This window comes from Schistocerca nitens, chromosome 8 (assembly GCF_023898315.1).
Source record: "Schistocerca nitens isolate TAMUIC-IGC-003100 chromosome 8, iqSchNite1.1, whole genome shotgun sequence".
Taxonomy (NCBI): domain Eukaryota; kingdom Metazoa; phylum Arthropoda; class Insecta; order Orthoptera; family Acrididae; genus Schistocerca; species Schistocerca nitens.
In genome coordinates this window covers 361,332,392-361,356,360 of record NC_064621.1, presented here as the reverse complement: position 1 = coordinate 361,356,360, position 23,969 = coordinate 361,332,392, and the positions used below count along the sequence as shown (strand labels likewise).

General features: G+C 39.5%; 1 protein-coding gene across 1 annotated transcript in view; it reads left to right on the top strand.

Moving 5' to 3' along the window:
* LOC126198619 (protein fem-1 homolog CG6966) overlaps positions 1-23,969 on the top strand; it is a 150,336-nt gene that overhangs the window by 88,274 nt on the left and 38,093 nt on the right. Inside the window, exon 2 of the mRNA XM_049935074.1 lies at positions 19,123-19,282. Within this exon, the coding sequence (XP_049791031.1) occupies positions 19,123-19,282 (160 nt within the window). The remainder of the gene's footprint in view (positions 1-19,122; positions 19,283-23,969) is intronic.

Below are 23,969 nucleotides of genomic sequence, written 5' to 3'. Positions count from 1 at the left end.
GGCGTCCTCTTGGGTAAAATATTCCGGAGGTAAAATAGTCCCCCATTCGGATCTCCGGGAGGAGACTACTCAAGAGGACGTCGTTATCAGGAGAAAGAAAACTGGCGTTCTACGGATCGGAGTGTGGAATGTCGGATCCCTTAATCGGGCAGGTAGGTTAGAAAATTTAAAAAGGGAAATGGATAGGTTAAAGTTAGATATAGTGGGAATTAGTGAAGTTCGGTGGCAGGAGGAATGAGACTTTTGGTCAGGTGAATACAGGGTTATAAATACAAAAGCAAATAGTGGTAATGCAGGCGTAGGTTTAATAATGAATAAAAAAATAGGAGTTCGGGTAAGCTACTACAAACAGCATAGTGAACGCATTATTGTGGCCAATATAGACACAAAGCCCACGCCTACTACAGTAGTACAAATTTATATGCCAACTAGCTCTGCAGATGATGAAGAAATAGATGAAATGTATGATGAGATAAAAGAAATTATTGAGGTAGTGAAGGGAGACGAAAATTTAATAGTCATGGGAGATTGGAATTCGTCAGTAGGAAAAGGGAGAGAAGGAAACATAGTAGGTGAATATGGATTGGGGCTAAGAAATGAAAGAGGAGGCCGTCTGGTAGAATTTTGCGCAGAGCATAACTTAATCATAGCTAACACTTGGTTCAAGAATCATGAAAGAAGGTTGTATACATGGAAGAACCCTGGAGATACTAAAAGGTATCAGATTATATAATGGTAAGACAGAGATTTAGGAACCAGCTTTTAAATTGTAAGACATTTCCAGGGGCAGATGTGGACTCTGAACACAACCTCTTGGTTATGAACTGTAGATTAAAACTGAAGAAACTGCAAAAAGGTGGGAATTTAAGGAGATGGGACCTGGATAAACTGAAAGAACCAGAGGTTGTACAGTGTTTCAGGGAGAGCATAAGGGAACAATTGACAGGAATGGGGGAAAGAAATACAGTAGAAGAAGAATGGGTAGCATTAAGGGATGAAATAGTGAAGGCAGCAGAGGATCAAGTAGGTAAAAAGACGAGGGCTAGTAGAAACCCTTGGGTAACAGAAGAAATATTTAATGTAATTGATGAAAGGAGAAAATATAAAAATGCAGTAAATGAAGCAGACAAAAAGGAATACAAACGTCTCAAAAATGAGATGGATAGGAAGTGCAAAATGGCTAAGCAGGGATGGCTAGAAGACAAATGTAAGGATGTAGAGGCTTATCTCACGAGGGGTAAGATAGATACTGCTTACAGGAAAATTAAAGAGACGTTTGGAGAGAAGAGAACCACTTGTATGAATATCAAGAGCTCAGATGGAAACCCAGTTCTAAGCAAAGAAGGAAAGGCAGAAAGGTGGAAGGAGTATATAGAGGGTTTATACAAGGGCGATGTAATCGAGGACAATATTATGGAAATGGAAGAGGATGTAGATGAAATGGGAGATATGACACTGCGTAAAGAGTTTGACAGAGCACTGAAAGACCTGAGTCGAAACAAGGTCCCCGGAGTAGACAACATTCCATTAGAACTACTGACAGCCTTGGGAGAGCCAGTCCTGACAAAACTCTACCATCTGGTGAGCAAGATGTATGAGACAGGCGAAATACCCTCAGACTTCAAGAAGAATATAATAATTCCAATCCCAAAGAAAGCAGGTGTTGACAGATGTGAAAATTACCGAACTATCAGTTTAATAAGTCACAGCTGCAAAATACTAACGTGAATTCTTTACAGACGAATGGAAAAACTGATAGAAGCCGACCTCGGGGATGATTAGTTTGGATTCCGTAGAAATGTTGGAACACGTGAGGCAATACTGACCCTACGACTTATCTAAGAAGAAAGATTAAGGAAAGGCAAACCTACGTTTCTAGCATTTGTAGACTTAGAGAAAGCTTTTGACAACGTTGATTGGAATACTCTCTTTCAAATTCTGAAGGTGGCAGAGGTAAAATACAGGGAGCGAAAGGCTATTTACAATTTGTACAGATAGCAGATGGCAGTTATAAGAGTCGAGGGACATGAGAGGGAAGCAGTGGTTGGGAAGGGAGTGAGACAGGGTTGTAGCCTATCCCCGATGTTATTCAATCTCTATATTGAGCAAGCAATAAAGGAAACTAAAGAAAAGTTCGGAGTAGGTATTAAAATCCATGGAGAAGAAATAAAAACTTTGAGGTACGCCGATGACATTGTAATTCTGTCAGAGACAGCAAAGGACTTGGAAGAGCAGTTGAACGGAATGGACAGTGTCTTGAAAGGAGGATATAAGATGAACATCAACAAAAGCAAAACGAGGATAATGGATAGTAGTCGAATTAAGTCAGGTGATGCTGAGGGAATTAGATTAGGAAATGAGACACATAAAGTAGTAAAGGAGTTTTGCTATTTGGGGAGCAAAATAACTGATGATGGTCGAAGTAGAGAGGATATAAAATGTAGACTGGCAATGGCAAGGAAAGCGTTTCTGAAGAAGAGAAATTTGCTAACATCGAGTACAGATTTAAGTGTCAGGAAGTCGTTTCTGAAAGTATTTGTATGGAGCGTAGCCATGTATGGAAGTGAAACATGGACGATAAATAGTTTGGTCAAGAAGAGAATAGAAGCTTTCGAAATGTGGTGCTACAGAAGAATGCTGAAGATTAGATGGGTAGATCACATAACTAATGAGGAAGTACTGAATAGGATTGGGGAGAAGAGAAGTTTGTGGCACAACTTGACTAGAAGAAGGGATCGGTTGGTAGGACATGTTCTGAGACATCGAGGGATCACCAATTTAGTATTGGAGGGCAGCGTGGAGGGTAATAATCGTAGAGGGAGACCAAGAGATCAATACACTAAGCAGATTCAGAAGGATGTAGGTTGCAGTAGGTACTGGGAGATGAAGAAGCTTGCACAGGATGGAGTAGCATGGAGAGCTGCATCAAACCAGTCTCAGGACTGAAGACCACAACAACAACATAGCTTGCCAGGTATCTTTAAAATGGATAACTTCGCGTACTGACGAGAAATTTGCATACACAGGCCTGGTTTACGGCCGACGCCAAGTTGAAAGGGCCCTAGAGTCTCCACAATTGTAAGATTTCTATACATACCATACCGCAATTCGTAGCGGCCGATTGGGGCGCGAAGCGGTCGAAGGCGCCAGGGACACCCGAGCGCTTTGGGGGGGGGGGGGGAGATAGGATGGGGATGGGCAGGGGGTGGCAAATGAAAATGATTGGGCACTTGTGTGGAAAAATGTTCTGGAATCTTGCCTGGAGATCTACAATCGAAGCAAGATCCAACTTCATGTCCCGAAGACATCGATGTCATTATAAATGGAGACCAAGCTTGAATTGCACGAACTTGGGAGAAGGGAACTGGCTGTGGTCATTTTGTATGGAACATGGAAGAATTGATCTCAAGAAAACCGCGAAGCTGTTTTTTTTTTTTTTTTAATCATTCCGAATGCCACAGAGTCGTGTTTACAGACATCCACAGTGCAATCTACACTGCTACGCACCATCGCCTAGGAACCAAATTACGAGGCAAGTTCAAAAAATATCGGGAATTTTTTTGAAGAATTTATTTATTCGTTTACTTCAGTGATACCTCATGTGTATAAAATTAGATATTATACACTTACACCAGCCCATTTTCCAACACTTCTGATACTCTTACCATCGGGGGATAGCTTTTAGCGATGCCTATTGAATATCATCTATACTTGTAAAACGATGGCTTTTGAAGGTTTTCTGTTTTTGGAAGCAGAAGAAATCCACATAGAGCTATTTCTGACGATTATGGAGGCTGGAGCAGCATTACAGTGCGTGTGTGGTCTTTTTTTACCGATAATGCACGACAGTCAACGAAATGTGAGCAGGTGTATTATTTTACTATAGCATTTTTTTCTTCACTGATTCACGGAAACGGCGTTAAACTTGCAACTAGTACTCCATATTGTTCGTTCGACTTACGACAAGAACTCATCGTGCACTATGCCGTTAAAATCTAAGAACCCAGTGAAAATAACTTTCACATTTGAGCACACTAGTTAAGCTTTTCTCCGTCTTCGCGATGCGGAATGCTTATAATGGGACGATTGAACCTTACTTTCGACGTCATTCCGACGGGAAATTTGATACAAATTCCGTGATACAAATTATACAAATAAGTAATCGTTGATACTACCAAAAACACGTCAACTTTTTGACAGCTGACAACAGACTAAATGACGTACATAGGTAACACTGTGCAGATACCTTTTACTCGTGTTGACCAATAGAACATCGAAAAAATCGCGCGAATCGGACTAACACAACACGCGAAATTACATAATTTCTGTTAATTTTTGAACACAACTCGCAAGCAGATAAGGGTTTTGTCCAACTGATACGCGATTCGATTGCGGACTTAGGTTATTTGCGAACAGAACTCCTATGTCATTCGTAGTGGATAGGCATCCTAAGAAGCAAAGGCAGCCATTTGCGTATGACTTGGCAGATAATGTCTGTGCACCTACGAAGGTGTGCGCAGACATCGCCGTTAGAAGATTTTATGAAATTCCGACGGACTTGTAGATGGTCACAGCCTGGTGTAAAGAATGGCAGCTCAAGTTAATAAATTAACGTAATTTGCGTAGACTAAAGAATCCTAATGAAATTGATTACGCATTTGACAATCACTGTAATGAGTCGCAAACTTCTAGTATATACAAGTTTCTGCCCAGACTACATAAACCTAACTGTGGTTGAGACAAATGAGTGACAGACTGTTTTATTGGAAGTATCATAAGAAACTGTACTTTTATACATGAAAGAGGTCGCTTGCAAAATCCTTAGACCAGTTCTTGATTGTTGTTCATCGACCTGAACCCGTTAAAGTTGTAAAAACAAAAGAGATGGGAAAGAATCGAAGAACAGCTGCAGAATTCTTAAAGGATTTGTTTCTTCAGCGTCAGAGTCAGGTAACGTTTGTGGCGTGGAGGGTGTTTGTTACCTTGCCCCCCCCCTCGCATTAAAAACTTAACGGAACGCCGACTTTCGATGAGCCACAGATGCCTAACAAGGGAACCTCCCCATCGCACCCCCCCACAGATTTAGTTATAAGTTGGCACAGTGGATAGGCCTTGAAAAACGGAACACAGATCAATCGAGAAAACAGGAAGAAGTTGTGTGGAACAATGAAGAAAATAATCAAAATATATAAACTGAGTAGTCCATGTGTAAGATAAGCATCATCAAGGATAGCGTGAGCGTAAGAGCGTCGTGGCCCTGTGGTGAGCGTGGGCACCTGTGGAGCAAGAGGACCTTGGTTCAAGTCTTCCCTCGAGTGAAAATTTTAATTTTTTGTTTTCAGACAATTATCAAAGTTCAGGCACTCACACATAATCAACTTCGCTCTCCAAAATTCCAGGACATGTTCAGATTTGCTTGGACATACACAGGATTTGACGGTCTACACACGGAAAAATCTGAAAACGTTAAAAACATGTTTTGACAGAGCGCTGGGAAAACGGTGCGACTGTGAAACTGTTGCATTCATTTGTTGCAGTTTGTGACAAACTCTTATGTTTTCATCACTTTTTTGGGAGTGATTATCACATCCACAAGAAAACCTAAATAGGGCAAGGCAGAAGAATCTTTTTACCCATTCGCCAAGTGTACAAGTTAGATGGGTCGACAATATATTCCTGTCATGTGACGCACATGCCGTCACCAGTGTCGTAACAGAATATATCAGACGTCTTTTCCTGTGGAGGAATCGGTTGACCTATAACCTTCCGATCAAATGTTTTCGGTTCTCATTGGAGAGGAACGTCCTTTCGTCTACTAATCGCACGGTTTTGCGATGCGGTCGCAAAACACAGACACTAAACTTATTACAGTGAACAGAGACATCAATTAACGAACGGACAGATCATAACTTTGCGAAAATAAAGGAAGTAAACTTTTCACTCGAGAGAAGACGTGAACCAAGGACCTCTTGTTCCGCAGCTACTCACGCTAATCACGGGGCTCTTGAGCTTACACTCTCCTTGATGTTGCCTATGTTGCATATGGACTACTCAGTTTGTATATTTTGCTTATTTTTTTCATAGTTCCACTAACTTCTTCCTGTTTTCTCGATTGATCTGTGTTCAGTTTTTCAAGGCCTATCCACTGTGCCAACTTATAACTAAATCTGAGGGGGGTGCGATGGGGAGGTTCCCTTGTAAGTAATAACAATAAGATATGATAAATATCTTAGTATAATAATAATAATAATAATAATAATAATAATAATAATAATCAGAGGAAAACGAAATCTGAAGACAGACACCAGAACAAGCACAAATAGAACACGAAGTGACACACATGTTAGATATAGAAGAAAAATTTCAGCTAACATATATAGAATACAAAGACACAAATACAGACATTAGACCATTCTTGCATAGACCACCAAATAACCCACAAGTCGAAACAACAATAAAAACTATCAACACAATCATACACAACAAAATAAAAGAAAACACAACTATGGAAGAGTTACAACTACTGGTTTATATAGGAGCACTCACTACACTAAATATACACACTAGGCAGAGATCAGAACCAACCAACACACAGAAGAAAACCACAAAACCAGCATGGCAACACAGGCTACAGATCAGAATAGAAAAACTGAGAAGAGACATCGGACAGCTAACACAATTTATAAGAAATGAAATCTCGAAGAAAAAAAAAAAAAAACGGAAAAGGTTAGGTAAAATCTCACAACAAGAAGCGACAGAGCAATTAGACGAAAAGAAGCAGAAATTACAAGCATTAGCCAAACGACTCAGAAGATACAAAAAAGTGAAAATAGAAGGAAACAAAACCAAACGTTCAACACAAACCAAAAGAAATTTTACCAGACAATAGATAACACACACATTAAAATAAACAATCCACCAAACATAACAGACATGGAACACTTCTGGAGCAACATATGGTCAAACCCCGTACAACATAACAGGCATGCACGGTGGATACAAGCAGAAACAGACACATACAAGATGATACCACAAATGCCTGAAGTGATAATTTTGCAACATGAAGTCACCCAAGCAATTAATTCTACTCACAATTGGAAAGCCCCTGGAAATGATAAAATAGTAAATTTCTGGTTAAAGAAGTTCACCTCAACACATTCACATCTAACTAAATCATTTAACAGTTACATTGCAGACCCATACACATTCCCTGATACACTTACACATGGAATAACTTATCTGAAACCTAAAGATCAAGCAGACACAGCTAACCCAGCTAAATATCGCCCCATAACATGCCTACCAACAATATACAAAATATTAACTTCAGTCATTAAACAGAAATTAATGACACATACAACACAGAACAAAATTATAAATGAAGAACAAAAAGGCTGTTGCAAAGGAGCACGAGGATGTAAAGAGCAACTGATAATAGATGCAGAGGTGACATATCAAGCTAAAACTAAACAAAGGTCGCTACACTACGCATACATTGATTACCAAAAAGCTTTTGATAGTGTACCCCACTCATGGTTACTACAAATATTGGAAATATACAAAGTAGATCCTAAATCGATACAGTTCCTAAACATAATAATGAACAATTGGAAAACCACACTTAATATCCAAACATATTCAAATAATATCACATCACAGCCAATACAGATTAAGCGTGGAATATACCAAGGAGACTCATTAAGTCCTTTCTGGTTCTGCCTTGCTCTGAACCCACTATCCAACATGCTAAATAATACAAATTATGGATACAATATTACTGGAACATACCCACACAAAATCACACATTTGCTATACATGGATGATCTAAAACTACTGGCAGCAACAAATCAACAACTCAACCAATTACTAAAGATAACAGAAGTATAGAGCAATGATATAAGTATGGCTTTTGGAACAGACAAATGTAAGAAAAATAGCATAGTCAAGGGAAAACACACTAAACAAGAAGATTACATATTGGATAACCACAGCGACTGCATAGAAGCGATGGAAAAACGGATGCCTATAAATATCTAGGATACAGACAAAAAATAGGAAGATAATACAAATATTAAAGAAGAACTAAAAGAAAAATATAGACAAAGACTAACAAAAATACTGAAAACAGAATTGACAGCAAGAAACAAGACAAAAGCTATAAATACTTATGCCATACCAATATTGACCTACTCATTTGGAGTAGTGAAATGGAGTAACACAGACCTAGAAGCACTCAATACACGATCACAATGCCACAAATATAGAATACATCACATACATTCAGCAACAGAAAGATTCACATTAAGCAGAAAGGAAGGAGGAAGGGGATTTATCGACATAAAAAACCTACACTATGGACAGGTAGACAATTTAAGAAAATTCTTTCTAGAACGAGCAGAAACTAGCAAAATACACAAGGCAATCACTCATATAAATACATCGGCTACACCACTGCAATTTCATAACCACTTCTACAACCCTTTAGATCACATAACATCAACAGATACGAAGAAAATAAAATGGAAAAAGAAAACACTACATGGCAAGCACCCGTATCATTTAACACAGCCACACATCGATCAAGACGCAGCCAACACATGGCTAAGAAAAGGCAATATATACAGTGAGACGGAAGGATTCATGATTGCAATACAGGATCAAACAATAAACACCAGATATTACAGCAAGCATATTATTAAAGATCCCAATACCACAACAGATAAATGCAGACTTTGCAAACAACAAATAGAAACAGTAGATCACATCACAAGCGGATGTACAATACTAGCAAATACAGAATACCCCAGAAGACATGACAATGTCGCAAAAATAATACATCAACAGCTTGCCTTACAACATAAACTTTTAAAACAACAAGTTCCTACATACAAGTATGCACCACAAAATGTACTGGAGAATGATGAATACAAATTATACTGGAACAGAACCATTATAACAGATAAAACAACGCCACATAACAAACCTGACATCACACTCACCAATAAAAAGAAGAAATTAATACAACTAATCGAAATATCCATACCCAATACAACAAATATACAAAAGAAAACAGGAGAAAAAATTGAAAAATACATCCAACTGGCTGAGGAAGTCAAAGACATGTGGCATCAGGATAAAGTTGACATCATACCAATTATACTATCAACTACAGGAGTCATACCACACAATATCCACCAGTACATCAATGCTATACAGCTACATCCAAACATATATATACAACTACAGAAATCCGTAATTATTGATACATGTTCAATTACCCGAAAGTTCCTAAATGCAATATAACACATACCGTACAGTTAATAGGAAGTGACGCTTGATCAAGGTCCGCGTCACTTTCCATTCTTAACCAGACTTAACGCCTGAGAAAGTAAAGAAATAATAATAATAATAATAATAATAATAATAATAATAATAATGAAATGTGTGGCTAGGGCCTCCCGTCGGGTAGACCAGTCGCCTGGTGCAAGTCTTTTTTGATGACGCCACTTCGGCGACTTGTGTTCGATGGGGATGAGATGATGATGATGATGATGATGATGATGATGATGATGATGATGATTACAACACAACACCCAGTCTCTGAGCAGAGAAAATCTCCGACTCAGCCGGGAATCGAACGCGGGCCGTTTTGCATGGCATTCCGAAGAAGGAGAAGACTACATCAGTGCTGGGCACATCGCTTTGGCGTATCTTGCAAGAAAGACACCATTTGAGAAGCAGTTGTGCATAATAGATCTAATAATTATAATTGCAACAAACTTTCGAAACTTATTAATATATACGGTGTAAAATCGAAGTGTGCACTCACCATTATCAATATTCGACTTGGTACTAAAATTGTGAACATGTGTTTCCAGATTAAAGTTACGCGGACATGTAAAATCGTGGGAATGCTGTATCTGAAAATGAGGCTGCTTAGACGTGCGGAGGAAACTGGTAATCTTTGTAAAGAACTTAAGTGACTGAAATGAACTGCAATAAATTAATATGTGACCAAGACATCGAATGCTAAATTGGGAACCACGTCGCATTTTTTGTTGGCAGCACACATGGTCAGCGTGTGAACGGACATCTTTTTCTGGCTGGAATGTTTTCTGGAGCGAGTCAGGCAGCAAATAAATCCACTTGGGTTAACAGCAAGAAAAGCAAGTGCAAAAGTAACGTGTCTTAAACGAAACTTGTATTTTTTTGGAATTTCTTGCCACATACGAGACTATTCATGGTACTGTATTCTCCGAGAGTTATCTCGAAGATTTGGAAATATATATAAAGATTGGCTTGAACCGGAACTAGGAGACTACCAAGGATGATTTAGACCCTGGAGAAGCTGCCTAGATCAGATAATCACTTTGAAATTGATAATGGATTACTGTAAAAGAAGACAAAAACAAGAAGTCATAACCTTTGAAGACATAACAAAATGCGTATGGTTATGTCCACAGACCTTCAATAATGAATATTATAAAGAATTTCGATCTCCATCCCAAATTAATAAAATTGGTAAATTTTCCTCTAACAAACACCAAATTTGAAGTAAAGCTCAGAGGAGAAATATCTGAGCCATTTTCATTTAAAACGGGTTTAAGACATGCAGGTGATTTATTGCCGTCACTTTTCAGCTGTGCACTGTAGTCCCCGATCAAGGAATGGCACAAAGAAAATCCTAAAACCGTAAGAATTGGAATCAAGAAAGATCAAATAACACATTTAAATTGCTTGGGATGCGCAAATGAGTTAGCGTTACTATCTAACATCATTCAAGAAGCCAGAAATGGCGTAACAAGTCTACACAATACAGCACAAAAAATAGGACTCCAGATATCATTTGAAAAGACTGTGATAATGACAGCAGATCCCCTAGTAATCAACCACATAACAGTAAATAACAGGATTGTAAAAGTAGTGAAACAATGTAAATACCTAGGAGAAATTTTAACTTACAACCTGGACGGGAAACCTGCATGACAAGTAAGATCTACTAAAATGATAAAAGCTCAAATTAACATGGTATACATACAATAAAAAGGTCTGTCAGTCAAAACTAAACTGAAACATTACAAGACGGTGGTTCAACCAGAGATGACATACGGAAGTGAAAATCTTCACAAAGACACCCAGAAAAACATTATCGATAAAATCCTGTAAGTAGAGAGAATAACAGCAGGAATTTGCATCAATAAGAAATATAAAAAAATGGACAGTGGTGAGTAGTTCCAAATGAAATTGTGTACAGCGAACTGGAGCCCATTAGAGATGGATCCCTTTTTTGGTCTCATTATGAAGACACCAGAAACCAGATTATCAAGAAAAATTGTAGAAAAATTTTGGAACATAAAGCACCAAGCAGGGTGGATCAAGGAAATCAGGGAGGATATGAAAAAGCTAGAATAAAAAAAAAGACAAACGACAAACAATAACAAGAGTATTTACAGCTGAGGAACGACAAAATAGATCAGAACGAATGAAAAGATACTGGCAATTCCGAAAGAAAACCATTTCAAGAATATGACGAGGAAAACGATTAACTGCGAAGTGGTCCAATGAGGCCGTAAAAGCAGCAGCAGCAGCAGCAGAAGAAGAAGAAGAAGAAGAAGAAGAATGTAAATGGCTTCAGTAAAATGTTTGGGGTTACAATCTGGCTCTCCCCTTAGATCATCTTACTCAAAAAATGTCACATTCTCACGTTCCAAAATGACTCGAGAAATATACTACTGCATTCCCGCCGACATACGTCTCTCGTAGGAATCAAAACGCCAGAATTCGACACGTTCTGGCTCAGAGAGAGAATTACAGAGCATCTTTTTTTACCATTTGCGAATGGAACAGGAAGGATGGGAAAATAATACTGATACATCATGTACACTCGACCATGCACCGTGGATGAATGCGACTTTCGACAGGTGGTTTATAACATGCGTCATGGGCTAGACAGTATGGCGTACGACCGAGTGTGTACGTTTATGTCCGCCGACTTGGAACCGTGCCACTCCCTCTGAAGTGTGCGCAGTCAGCTGCGGGTAGCGCGTTCGGCAGTGGAGCCACACTCTCGGTTGAGGCAGAATGGAGCGTGGCGCGTCCTTGACCGGCAGGTGGCGCTCCACTAGCACACGCGGGTCCCGCCCGGAAGGTCAGCTTCCTGCTTCCCGGTATGCCAGTCGTTGCCCCGACCCCGCTGTGGCGAGTGGTGACACGCCACAAGCACAGCGCTGGGCTCTCGCCAGCGCCGCGCACAAAGACTCGCTGCCCCCGCTCGCTAATTATACCCCGTGTTGCAGCCACACCTCCTGTCTCCGGGTTCGAGAGCGCTTACAACCCGTCCCATTTCAAATATTTCCATCCTCATTCCTCCGTCACGTTAGATGATTCCAATAGATTACTGGACGTCGTTCAACATCGGTAAAACCATTAGTACAGTATTTGTAGAATAGCCATGTCCCGATACTTCTGTCCCATCGTCGCTGATTCTAGAGAGTTTTGTGAGCCTTCGTGTAAGTCAGTCCCATACTCAGGTCATGAGCTCTGTGCAGATGCGGTAATCTCCCTCTTGGAAGTGGTTCGCTGTTGTCTTACTCCCATCTGCTATGAAGTGTCAAATGCATGTCTATCTCGCGAGATGATGGTGGCGAGTTGTTGTTGTTGTTGTTGTTGTTGTTGTTGGTGTTGTTGTTGTTGTGTCCACGGGTGACAAGGGGACCATCAGACCTTGATGAGTCTTAGATCTGTTGAAGAGGAACCTGCCCTGAGTATACTGCTAGTTGCTTTCAACGAGACGGCGACTAGTTTCCGAGAAAATCAACATTGAAGTTTTTTGCGTAACCTCAATACCAGTAATGTTGCCACTAAGTGTCCACAAAAGGCCTTAATCACCTTAATTATGAGTAGTCTCCAGGAATTGTTATGAGATCAGTTATTGTCTGCACTAATTACTTGTTTAACTGATAGTTTCTTAACCTACCTTACAGATCTACATAAATATTTCGAGTTCCAGCAGTAGGAGTATTGCTCATTCACATATTTACTTAACATTTTTGTGTTAATAACAGTTTGTCCCCCCCCCCCCCCCCCCCCCATGAACCATGGACCTTGCCGTTGGTGGGGAGGCTTGCGTGCCTCAGTGATACAGATAGCCGTACCGTAGGTGCAACTACAATGGAGGGGTATCTGTTGAGAGGCCAGACAAACGTGTGGTTCCTGAAGAGGGGCAGCAGCCTTTTCAGTAGTTGCAGGGGCAACAGTCTGGATAATTGACTGATCTGGCCTTGTAACACTTACCAAAACGGCCTTGCTGTGCTGGTACTGCGAACGGCTGAAAGCAAGGGAAAACTACAGCCAGAATTTTTCCCAAGCACATACAGCTTTACTGTATGGATAAATGATGTCCTCTTGGGTAAAATATTCCGGAGGTAAAATAGTCCCCCATTCAGATCTCCGGGCGGGGACTACTCAAGAGGACGTCATTATCAGGAGAAAGAAAACTGGCGTCCCATGGATCTGAGCATGAGATGTCACATCCCTTAGAAAATTTAAAAATGGAAATGGATAGGTTGAAGTTAGATATAGTGGGAATTAGTGAAGTTCGGTGGCAGGAGGAATGAGACTTTTGGTCAGGTGAATACAAGGTTATAAATACAAAATCAAATAGGGGTAAAGAAGGAGTAGGTTTAATAATGAGTAAAAAAATAGGAGTGCAGGTAAGCTACCACAAACAGCATAGTGAACACATTATTGTCACCAAGATAGGCACGAAGCCCACACCTACTACAGTAGTACAAGTTTGTATGCCAACTAGCTCTGCAGATGACGATGAAATTGATGAAATGTATGATGAGATAAAAGAAATTATTGAGGTAGTGAAGGGAGATGAAAATTTAATAGTCATGGGTGACTGGAATTCGATAGTAGGAAAATGGAGAGAAGGAAACATAGTAGGAGAATATGAATTGGGGGTAAGAAATGAAAGAGGAAGCCGCCTGGTAGAATTTTGTACGGAGCATAACTTAATCATAGCTAACACTTGGTTTAAGAATCATAAAAGAAGGTTGTATACCTGGAAGAATCCTGGAGATACTAAAAGGTATCAGATAGATTATATAATGGTAAGACAGAGATTTAGGAACCAGGTTTTAAATTGTAAGAAATTTCCAGGGGCAGATGTTGACTCTGACCACAATCTATTGGTTATGAACTATAGATTAAAACTGAAGAAACTGCAAAAAAGTGGGAATTTAAGGAGATGGGACCTGGATAAACTGACTAAACCAGACGTTGTACAGTGTTTCAGGGAGAGCAATCGGGAACAATTGACAGGAATGGAGGAAAGAAATACAGGAGAAGAAGAATGGGTAGCTTTGAGGGATGAAGTAGTGAAGCAGCTGGGGATCAAGTAGGTAAAAAGACAAGGGTTAGTAGAAAACCTTGGGTAACAGAAGAAATATTGAATTTAATTGACGAAAGGAGAATGTATGAAAATGCAGTAAATGAAGAAGGAAAAAAGGAATACAAACGTCTCAAAAATGAGATCGACAGGAAATGCAAAATGGCTAAGCAGGGATGGCTAGAGGACAAATGTAAGGATGTAGAGGGAGGCTTATCTCACTAGGGGTAAGATAGATACTGCCTACAAGAAAATTAAAGAGACCTTTGGAGAAAAGAGAACCACTCATATGAATATCAAGAGCTTAGAGTTGGAAACCCAGTTCTAAGCAAAGAAGGGAAAGCGGAAAGGTGGAAGGAGTATATAGAGGATCTATACAGGGGCCATGTTCTTGAGGACAATATTATGGAAATGGAAGAGGATGTAGATGAAGATAAAATGGGAGATATGATACTGCGTGAAGAGTTTGACAGAGCACTGAAAGACCCGAGTCGAAACAAGGCCCCGGGAGTAGACAACATTCCATTAGAACTACTGACAGCCTTGGGAGAGCCAGTCCTGACAAAACTCTACCATCTGGTGAGCAAGATGTATGAGACAGGCGAAATCTTTTTACAGGTATTTTTCTTTGAATATGTTAGATAGATCATACAGCCCATAGGATTGGACAGTAGCACAAACATAGAAAGACCCACCAAACTTCAAAAGGCACTCACACTAACGAAGGACTATCACATTATAATCTCGCTATATGAAATTTGTGCCAGTGCAAAACAATTCTTTACCGGAAAAACTGAGCATGTTTGAGACTATGGCTGTTGCGACGCTTCAGTGTGGCGTGCAGTTACTAACCATGACGTGTTTAAATTATCGTCAGATAAAACAAATCCACTCTGGGATAGAAACATATAATGTCTTGAATAGTGCAGGGCGATCCATTGGTCATGACCGGGCCAAATATCTCACGAAATAAGCGTCAAACAAAAAAACTACAAAGAATGAAACTTGTCTAGTTTGAAGGTGGAAACCAGATGGCACTATGGTTGCCTGCTAGACGGCGCTGCCATAGGTCAAACGGATATCAGCTGCATTTTTATTAAATAGGAACCCCCATTTTTTATTACATATTCGTGTAGTACTTAACGAAATTTGAATGTTTTAGTTAGATCACATTTTTCGCTTTGTGACAGATGGCGCTGTAATAGTCACAAACATATGGCTCACAATTTTAGATGAACAGTTGGTAACAGGTAGGTTTTTTAAATTAAAATACAGAACGTAGGTATGTTTGAACATTTTATTTCGGTTGTTCCAATGTGTTACATGTACATTTGTGAACTTATCATTTCTGAGAACGCGTGCTGTTACAGTGTGATTGCCTGTAAATACCACATTAATACCGTAAATGCTCAAAATGATGTCCGTAAACCTCTATGCATTTGACAATACGTGTAACGACATTCCTCTCAACAGCGAGTAGTTCCCCTTCCGTAAAGTTTGCTGACGCATGTTGTCAGGCGTTGTCGGTGGATCACGATAGCAAATATCCTTCAACTTTCCCCACAGAAAGAAATCCGGGGACGTCAGATCCGGTGAACGTGCGGGCCATGGTATGGTGCTTCGACGACCAATCCACCTGTCATGAAATATGCTATTCAATTCCGCTTCAACCGCACGCGAGCTATGTGCCGGACATCCATTATGTTGAAAGTACACCGCCATTCTGTCATGCAGTGAAACATCTCGTAGTAACATCGGTAGAACATTACGTAGGAAATCAGCATACATTGCACCATTTAGATTGCCATTGATAAAGTAGGGGCCAATTATCCTTCCTCCCATAATGCTGCACCATACATTAACCCACCAAGGTCGCTGATGTTCCACTTGTCGCAGCCATCGTGGATTTTCCGTTGCCCAGTAGTGCATATCGTGCTGGTTTATGTTACCGCTGTTGGTGAATGACACTTTGTCGCTAAATAGAACACATGCAGAAAATTTGCCATCGTCCCGTAATTTCTCTTGTGTCCAGTGGCAGAACTGTTACACGATGTTCAAAGTTGTCGCCATGCGATTCCTGGTGCATAGAAATATGGTAGGGGTGCAATTGATGTTGATGTAGCGTTGTCAGCACCGACGTTTTTGAGGTTCCCAATTCTCGCGCAGTTTGTCTGCTCCTGATGTGCGGATAAGTCGCGACAGCAGCTAAAACACCTACTTGGGCATCAAAATTTGTTGCAGGTCATGGCTGACGTTTCACATGTGGCTGAACACTTTCTGTTTCCTTAAATAATGTAACTATCCGGCGCACGGTCCGGACACTTGGATGATGTCGTCCGGGGCACCGAGCAGCACACGCCCATTGGGCATTTTGATCGCAATAGTCATACATCAACACGATATCAACCTTTTTCGCAATTGGTAAACGGTCCATTTTAAGACGGGTAATGTGTCACGAAGCAAATACCATCCGCACTGGCAGAATGTTACATGATACCATGTACTTATACGTTTATGACTATTACAGTGCGATCTATCACAAAACGAAAAAAGTAGTCCAACTAAAACATTCATATTTCTTTACGTACTACACGAATATGTAATAAAAAATGGGAGTTCCAATTTAAAAAAACGCAGTTGATATCTGTTTGACCTAAGGCAGCACCATCTAGCGGGCCAACCATAGCGCCATCTGGTTTCGCCCTTCAAGATAGACGAGTTTTGTTCTTTGTAGTTTTTCATTTGATGCTTATTTCGTGGGATGTTTGGCCCGGTCACTATCAGTGGACCACCCTGTATACTAACACTTACAAAGCTATATGGAAGACTTTACTAGTGCAAAAGATGCAGTAAGGATCATCTAGCGTTTATTGGCCTTTAACACGTTGATTAGTATGTTCACGATGTGAATGCACGGGTGATATTATTGATTATTCTGACAATTAACATGATGACACATGCAGCTAAGAGGTACAAATAGAACTTTATTTACAGTACCTGAAAGATTTGTAAGCTCCGTTGAAGACTCTTCTCGGATTGTAAGTAACAATGCCCGTTGAAAGAACAACCAAATTACGCGAGGCTGTTTGAGGTATACAGAAAATCACCCAATGTTTCAGTAACTCTCTCTTGCATGGTACTGAAATCAATTCTAGTACTCTGTGAAAATGTTTTCATAGAAAGATATTGATGAGGAAGCAATTTGGCCCTGAGAGTTTCTTTGGCATAGCTTCAAGGATGGCTAGTTGGTGAAGACAAGCTGTGTAACTTGCGAAAGAAAAATGGCTTTGGCACTATTAAATACCACAGCAAGAATTATAACAAAAGCATACTTGACGAATACTGACAACCATGTTCTACAGGTGTCTTGGATGTTGAGTTTGGTGGGTGACACTTTTACTGCAGTAATTATAGGAAACTGTTGTCCGACCAGCAGACTCACAACCTATAAGTTCATTCTTATTTATTATTATAGTTTCAAGACCATATGGTAGAGTGAGTATTCCCTGTTCTGTGTGGAATCCAATGGGCACATTCCAAGTAGACGATATTATAAAGAGGAGCTTTGAACACTAGCCATGATGTAATACACATATACAGTAAAACACTAGCAATGATGTAATACACACATTTCATACCTTGGGCCTATCCATGCTGCCTGCTGTTGTCAGACAATGTTTCTCCAGGACATTACATTCTACAGGTTCCTAACCTTTCTTGGTCTACTGCCCCCTTTCCAGGACAACAACAACAATAATAATAATAACAATAATAATAATAAAAACACTCCCATTGTTGAAATCAATAAGATAACTCATAGTTTTTCAGCTTTTTCGATGGTGTTTCTCATAGAAACATGTACATGATACGTTAACAGTATTGGTGTACTTCTGTATGGTGTTTCTCCTAAGAGAGACATAAATATATAGCTTGAAGTAGTGACATTTTTTCGATATTCGGTGTCAGTTTTTCATCACCAGTCTGAAATCGCCATGTTCTGTTACTGACAATACGTCTACTTTCTTTGTCCTTCAATAAGGCTGTATGTCATGGGAGGAAGGTTTTATGCATGCAGCTATGCTTCTAGAGAAGTGACCATGTTTCTTAAATACTCATTCTCAACTGTTGCTAGCCCTGTGGTTTATTTGGGCGATCAGTTGCTCAACAGCTGCAAGTCTATTAGCCTTATACATCTCTGCAGCTGCCGTTGACCCATGTCATCAATGACTCACAGTTGTACCATGCTTAGTGATTTTAAACACGGCAGCATGCAAACAGTTCACAATCTTAGCCATTTTGGAAGTGTTTCCACACTTTGCCCAAAAGCAAATGATTATGCCCTTTTGGGTCCAGATAAACTGCTCCATTTCTGCATTACGACAATAACTGCACTGTTTTCTGCATCACCTGAACACTCTTCATGTAACCTCCACTGATAGTGCTGCCACCTTCTGTTTGTGAGTGGTTACTGCACAGGGGCATTGAACATGGCGTAGTTGCAGTAATGTGACTTTAGCATGTATATTGAAATGTGCTATATCATGTGCCTACATAAAAAGCCTGGTTTCAACAATAAGTTAAAACATCAGGCTGTTAGAGCATGTTTCTCACCCAACAGACATTGATACTCTGATACAAGTGAACAATGGTTTGATAAATAATTTTCATTATACATAGATTATTCCTTATGGGGAAATAATAATTATAAAAAGTACTTTGTTTTGCAGGTTTTCCTTGAACAACGTACCAAGGAAGAAGTCCAAATGCTTGTTGGTGCAAGGACTGGTGGAGCTACACCATTGGTAATGGCATGCCGTAATGGCCATTATGATGTTGCAGAATATCTTGTGGAACGTTGTGGTGCTGATATAGAGCAGCCAGGTTCAGGTTAGTCTGGGAAAACACTCACTGTAAAACTTTTGTCTTCTGTAGAGAGAATGGTATTTTAAAGGTGAAAGCAATATTTCCCATTCTCTGAAATTTGTGCATCTGGAACCCCCAAGGAATGTTTCAGAAAATTGAATTTGTTAAATTAAAATCATATTAAACTAGGAAATTCATTTTAATACATTGCTGTGTGTAGCATGGTATTCATTTTAGTGGCTTTTGCTGGATCTGCTTATGTGTTCATGTAATAACTTCTTGTTCCATCCCAGGTAAAATCCTTCAGAAGATATACAAGATATATCTGTCACTGTATCTTTTCGTCATTGTATTAAATTGGGAGTGTTGGTGTTAGTGTTGAGGAGGAGGAGGATGGGAGGGTAGTAGTAGTAGTAGTAGTAGTAGTAGTAGTAGCAGCAGCAGCAGTATGACCTGCCCTAAATGTAGGACTGAGCGATAGGTTTGGTATTTAACCCAGGACATTGATACTCAGTGTGTTGACCAAGAACATCATACCTCTGTTTCCTTATCTGGCTGCTCAATTACTGGCCATAAAAAATTCTTATGCCAGCAGGATTGAAACTAAATATTTCCATGTTAAGGATGCTGGTTTGCATTAATGACCTTGACTGTAGAGGAAGATCCCTCATTCCCATTAAAGTGCTCCTGGGAGAAGCCTCAATTAATGTCATGATTCCTTTTAGCTAGCTTATAAATTAACAAAACTACAACCATCCCCATGCTGAAATTTTCTTAAAAATATAATGATATGCCTTTGCAAATAAAAGGACGGACGTCGTTAACCCTCTGCTTACCAGAATATCTGTATAGGCATTGCCTAGCATTTAGGGCTCTCAGGCCCGTATTGTTTAAATTGACACAAATTGATATTGCCGTAAATTCATAAGATGTGAACAACTTTTGAGATATAAATACTTCTAAAATAATTTTTTAAGGTTTACATTTATAAAAATGCAATTTTTATACTTTTATTGCTGGCTTATATTCTCATTGCAAATTTGCAGACAGTAGCAGAATATTCTGAGCATATGGGTTTGGTGCACTTATAACATGTAATTTGAAATGTGCTATCTTTCTCCTCTACACAATACGCCCATCTTCTCCTGTTCTTAGCTGGTGGTTTCACTGCCCTTCCTGGATCCGGTGCTACTAACGAATTCATTGACTTCTTTATCGCTGCTAGTTGCTTTCCCAAATTGATGATAGAAGTTGGACATCTCATTTTCTTATTGGTATCCAACATCATCGAAATTATGTATGCATTCATTACACATACATCAACAATGTTGAAGAAAACCACCAATGGCTAGCACCTCGTTTTGTCACTTCACACTGTAGCATCACATCTCCTGGTCCATGGTGTCAGTGTCACCCTTTGTGCCATTATATTTCATTGTAACTTCAGGCTTCGTTATTTGTGATGGTGACACCATTGGCTGATCATGAAAAGAGCTAAGGCTGCAACAACTTTGTTTTTCTTGGGAACATAAGAGGCTATCATCACACCTGGTTGAAAACCAAATAATATGGTGTATACGACATGTCCTTTAGGTTTATTAAACTACCAGGCAGTTCACCTTTGTTTTTTTTTTCAGATAGTACCAACTAGTGTCAGATATTTTAACAACAAATAATGAGCTGAATCGAGAGATGTAAAAAAATTATCGGAGATGATATTACGTCCAGACTTTTCAAGTTCAGTCACAGGGTTTTCAAAATTGCATGGCTCTGGTTTCCTCCTCCTTCCCCAAATACACTTTCATCTTCCAGCAGTAGCTTGTTGCTCTGTCACAAATTGCCCAGAACTATATTCTGTATCTACCAGGTTTTGATGGGATGTATTGTTGAAATGGAGAGCAACCTCGAAATGTGACCAGCATGTTCATCTCAAAAATTTCTGTTAATGTCAGGCTACTGCACTTTCAAAACACAACACCCTCAGAACAGCATGGAACTGGTTGCGAGACATAATTTCTTTGAACAGTAGTTGGCCATTCTAAACATTCAAGATCTGACATATCTTCATTTCTTGACTTGTAAACTACAGTCAGGGTCAGAATACCAAGAAACTTTTTCATGTCGTGCATATCCATATCCATCCAATCTTCGTAAATGATTCGACCTACCTTGTTGGTCCACATGCACACTTTGTCAGTGAGGAGTACATGAAAGAACAACGTAAAACAGGATTCTTCATCACCAGTCATTTTGATCTTCACCAGAAATTTCAGTTTGAGAAGTTGTAGCCCATATTTCATTCCCATTACAAGGAAACAAAAAGTCACACTCAACGGAATTGGTGCTAAATTGACATTCTTCATCTTCGTAAAGGGATTCTTCATGATCATCAGCTTTGTGAAGTTCTGAGTTTTCAGCGACATCTACCTCTTTACCATCATCAGTGGAAGATTTACACAGGTGGATTTTCAGAATCAGAAGACTGCTCCAGCAATTCCCTTATCCCATCAGCTGATAGTCCTTGTCTCCGTAACATTTTCAGTTTGTGGAACAGACAAATGTTGTGAAATAATGAACCAAAATAAACAAGTGATTATCACAAGATGGATAGTTGAAAACTGAAAGAATAACAGTGCGAGTCAACAATAGCGAATGACATAACAGACTGATGTTGAAAAATTGCTTCTAACTGTACCTTCCTGCCTGTGAGGTCCGCATGGGAGGAAGCACTTTAACCCAAAGCCATAGGTAAATTTTTATAATTTTTTTCCAACATTATAACTTAATTTCATTAAAATTATGTGTACAGTTACTAATAGAGAAGATATTAAACATCTACAAAGAATAGACAGAGCTGTCTGTAACAGACATTATTCATTATAATGAGATAGATAGGACAGAAGTTAAATACAAAATGTAACTAATTACACTGATTGTACTATACAGGTAGAAAGTTTTTCCTTTCAGTTTCATTTAAGGTGCAGTGCACATAAAAATGGAACAATCACTGATAGCACCAATTAAGGAAACCTATCCACTAACGAGTCATTTTGGCATTGGACCTCCAATTCATGAGAAATATGTTTCAACAACAGCAGATGTCATAATTAGTATACTACAGGCCACTTCAAGCCTACCGTCTGATTCGTTTTCCTGAAAGTGAGGTGTTAGATCTTTTGAAGGTAAAATGTATTTTAGGAAGACCTTATATTGTTGGAAAGCTAGTGGGCTATGGAAATACAGATTAAACTTCAGAATGCCTGATGGTCACATGGTAGAAAATTAGTACAATTGAATAGAGCTCTGAAAACTAAATTTTTTTGTTTACAGGGCTTTTGTATTTTGTGAGCCAATCTAACGATATAGTGAAAAATTCCTCTTGGAACCGATGATTTGAACAATGCTTACGGAAAGAAGAATAAGTTTCTTAGGGCAAGGCATGTGTTTTCTAAGGTTGCAATAATTCAAAAGCTTTTCCAGCTACTTAAACTTTTAAGTAATCTTGGTATGAGGGTGTGTTGAAAAGTAATGCATCAGAATTTATTTACCAATGTTCTCAACATTGGTTGAGGCATTTCATGCATATTATTTGATCAACATTCTCACTTGGCTAATGCAAGTTGCATCACTCTGCCAGAGATCTCCAGACTGTAGCTTGTAACATGGTGGTGTGTAACATAATTATGTCAGTTCATGAGAAACAGTGCTCTGTAATCCCCTAGAAAACTGAAAACACGAATGTGAAGAGTTCATCCACATCTGCAGCACCCTCTCCTTCAGTGTGACAAATGCCAGACCACACATGAGCACTGCAATCTGACACCTTAGGTTCACTGTCGTCGATCATTTTCCGTACTGTCCTGACACGACCCTGTTCGATTTTCATCTGTTTCCAAAACTTAAATAGTACCTTCAAGGACCTCACTTTTATAGTGATCAAACAGTGCAGGTAAAAGTGAGGTTGTGGCTCTGTCAACAAAGTGAGACATGCTGCAGTGATTGCATCAACAAACTGGTCTCTCATTGGGAGAAATGTGTTTGCTGCCAGGATGACTATGTTGAGAAATAATATGTGTGCATGAAGAACAAAGATACAAAATGTTAATAAGGTTCTTTTTATTTAAGAGTTTTCACATGAAACATTCAGATGCATTAGTCTTCAGTATGCCCATGTATAATTTTAACTATTGGCAAAAGTAGTTCCTTTTTAACCCTTTAACTGCTCTGGACGTGTTAACGCGTGCGCCACCAGTCCTTCTACCTGGTACTCTGATCATGTCTACGCGCAAGCTTGAAGGACTGGTGGCACATGTAAAAACATTCAGAGCACACAGGGACAGGTACAAAGGTGCGTGCGTTAACACGTCCAGAGCAGTTAAAAGGTTAATATCATTTTAAGATTTGACTTTCTGCTTTGTTTTAAGGACAGTTGTGGCCTACTGATGGCATATATTGTATCTTACAGGATTGGGCACAGTTACAGTAGCCAGTTTTCTTTAATGTGATGAGAATTTTTAATGTCTTCAATTGAAAACTTATCCAGGCTGGATGCCTAACCCATTCTTCTCTTCCCAAAAGCCATTACAGATTCCTTTAATGTGAATGGTTTAGAAACATATGTGCTTTTTGGATTATCTTTGTCTGGCATACTGTGGAAGAAAATTGTTTTCCCTTTAATGATTTGCTTTAATGCTATAATTGGCACCTGGTT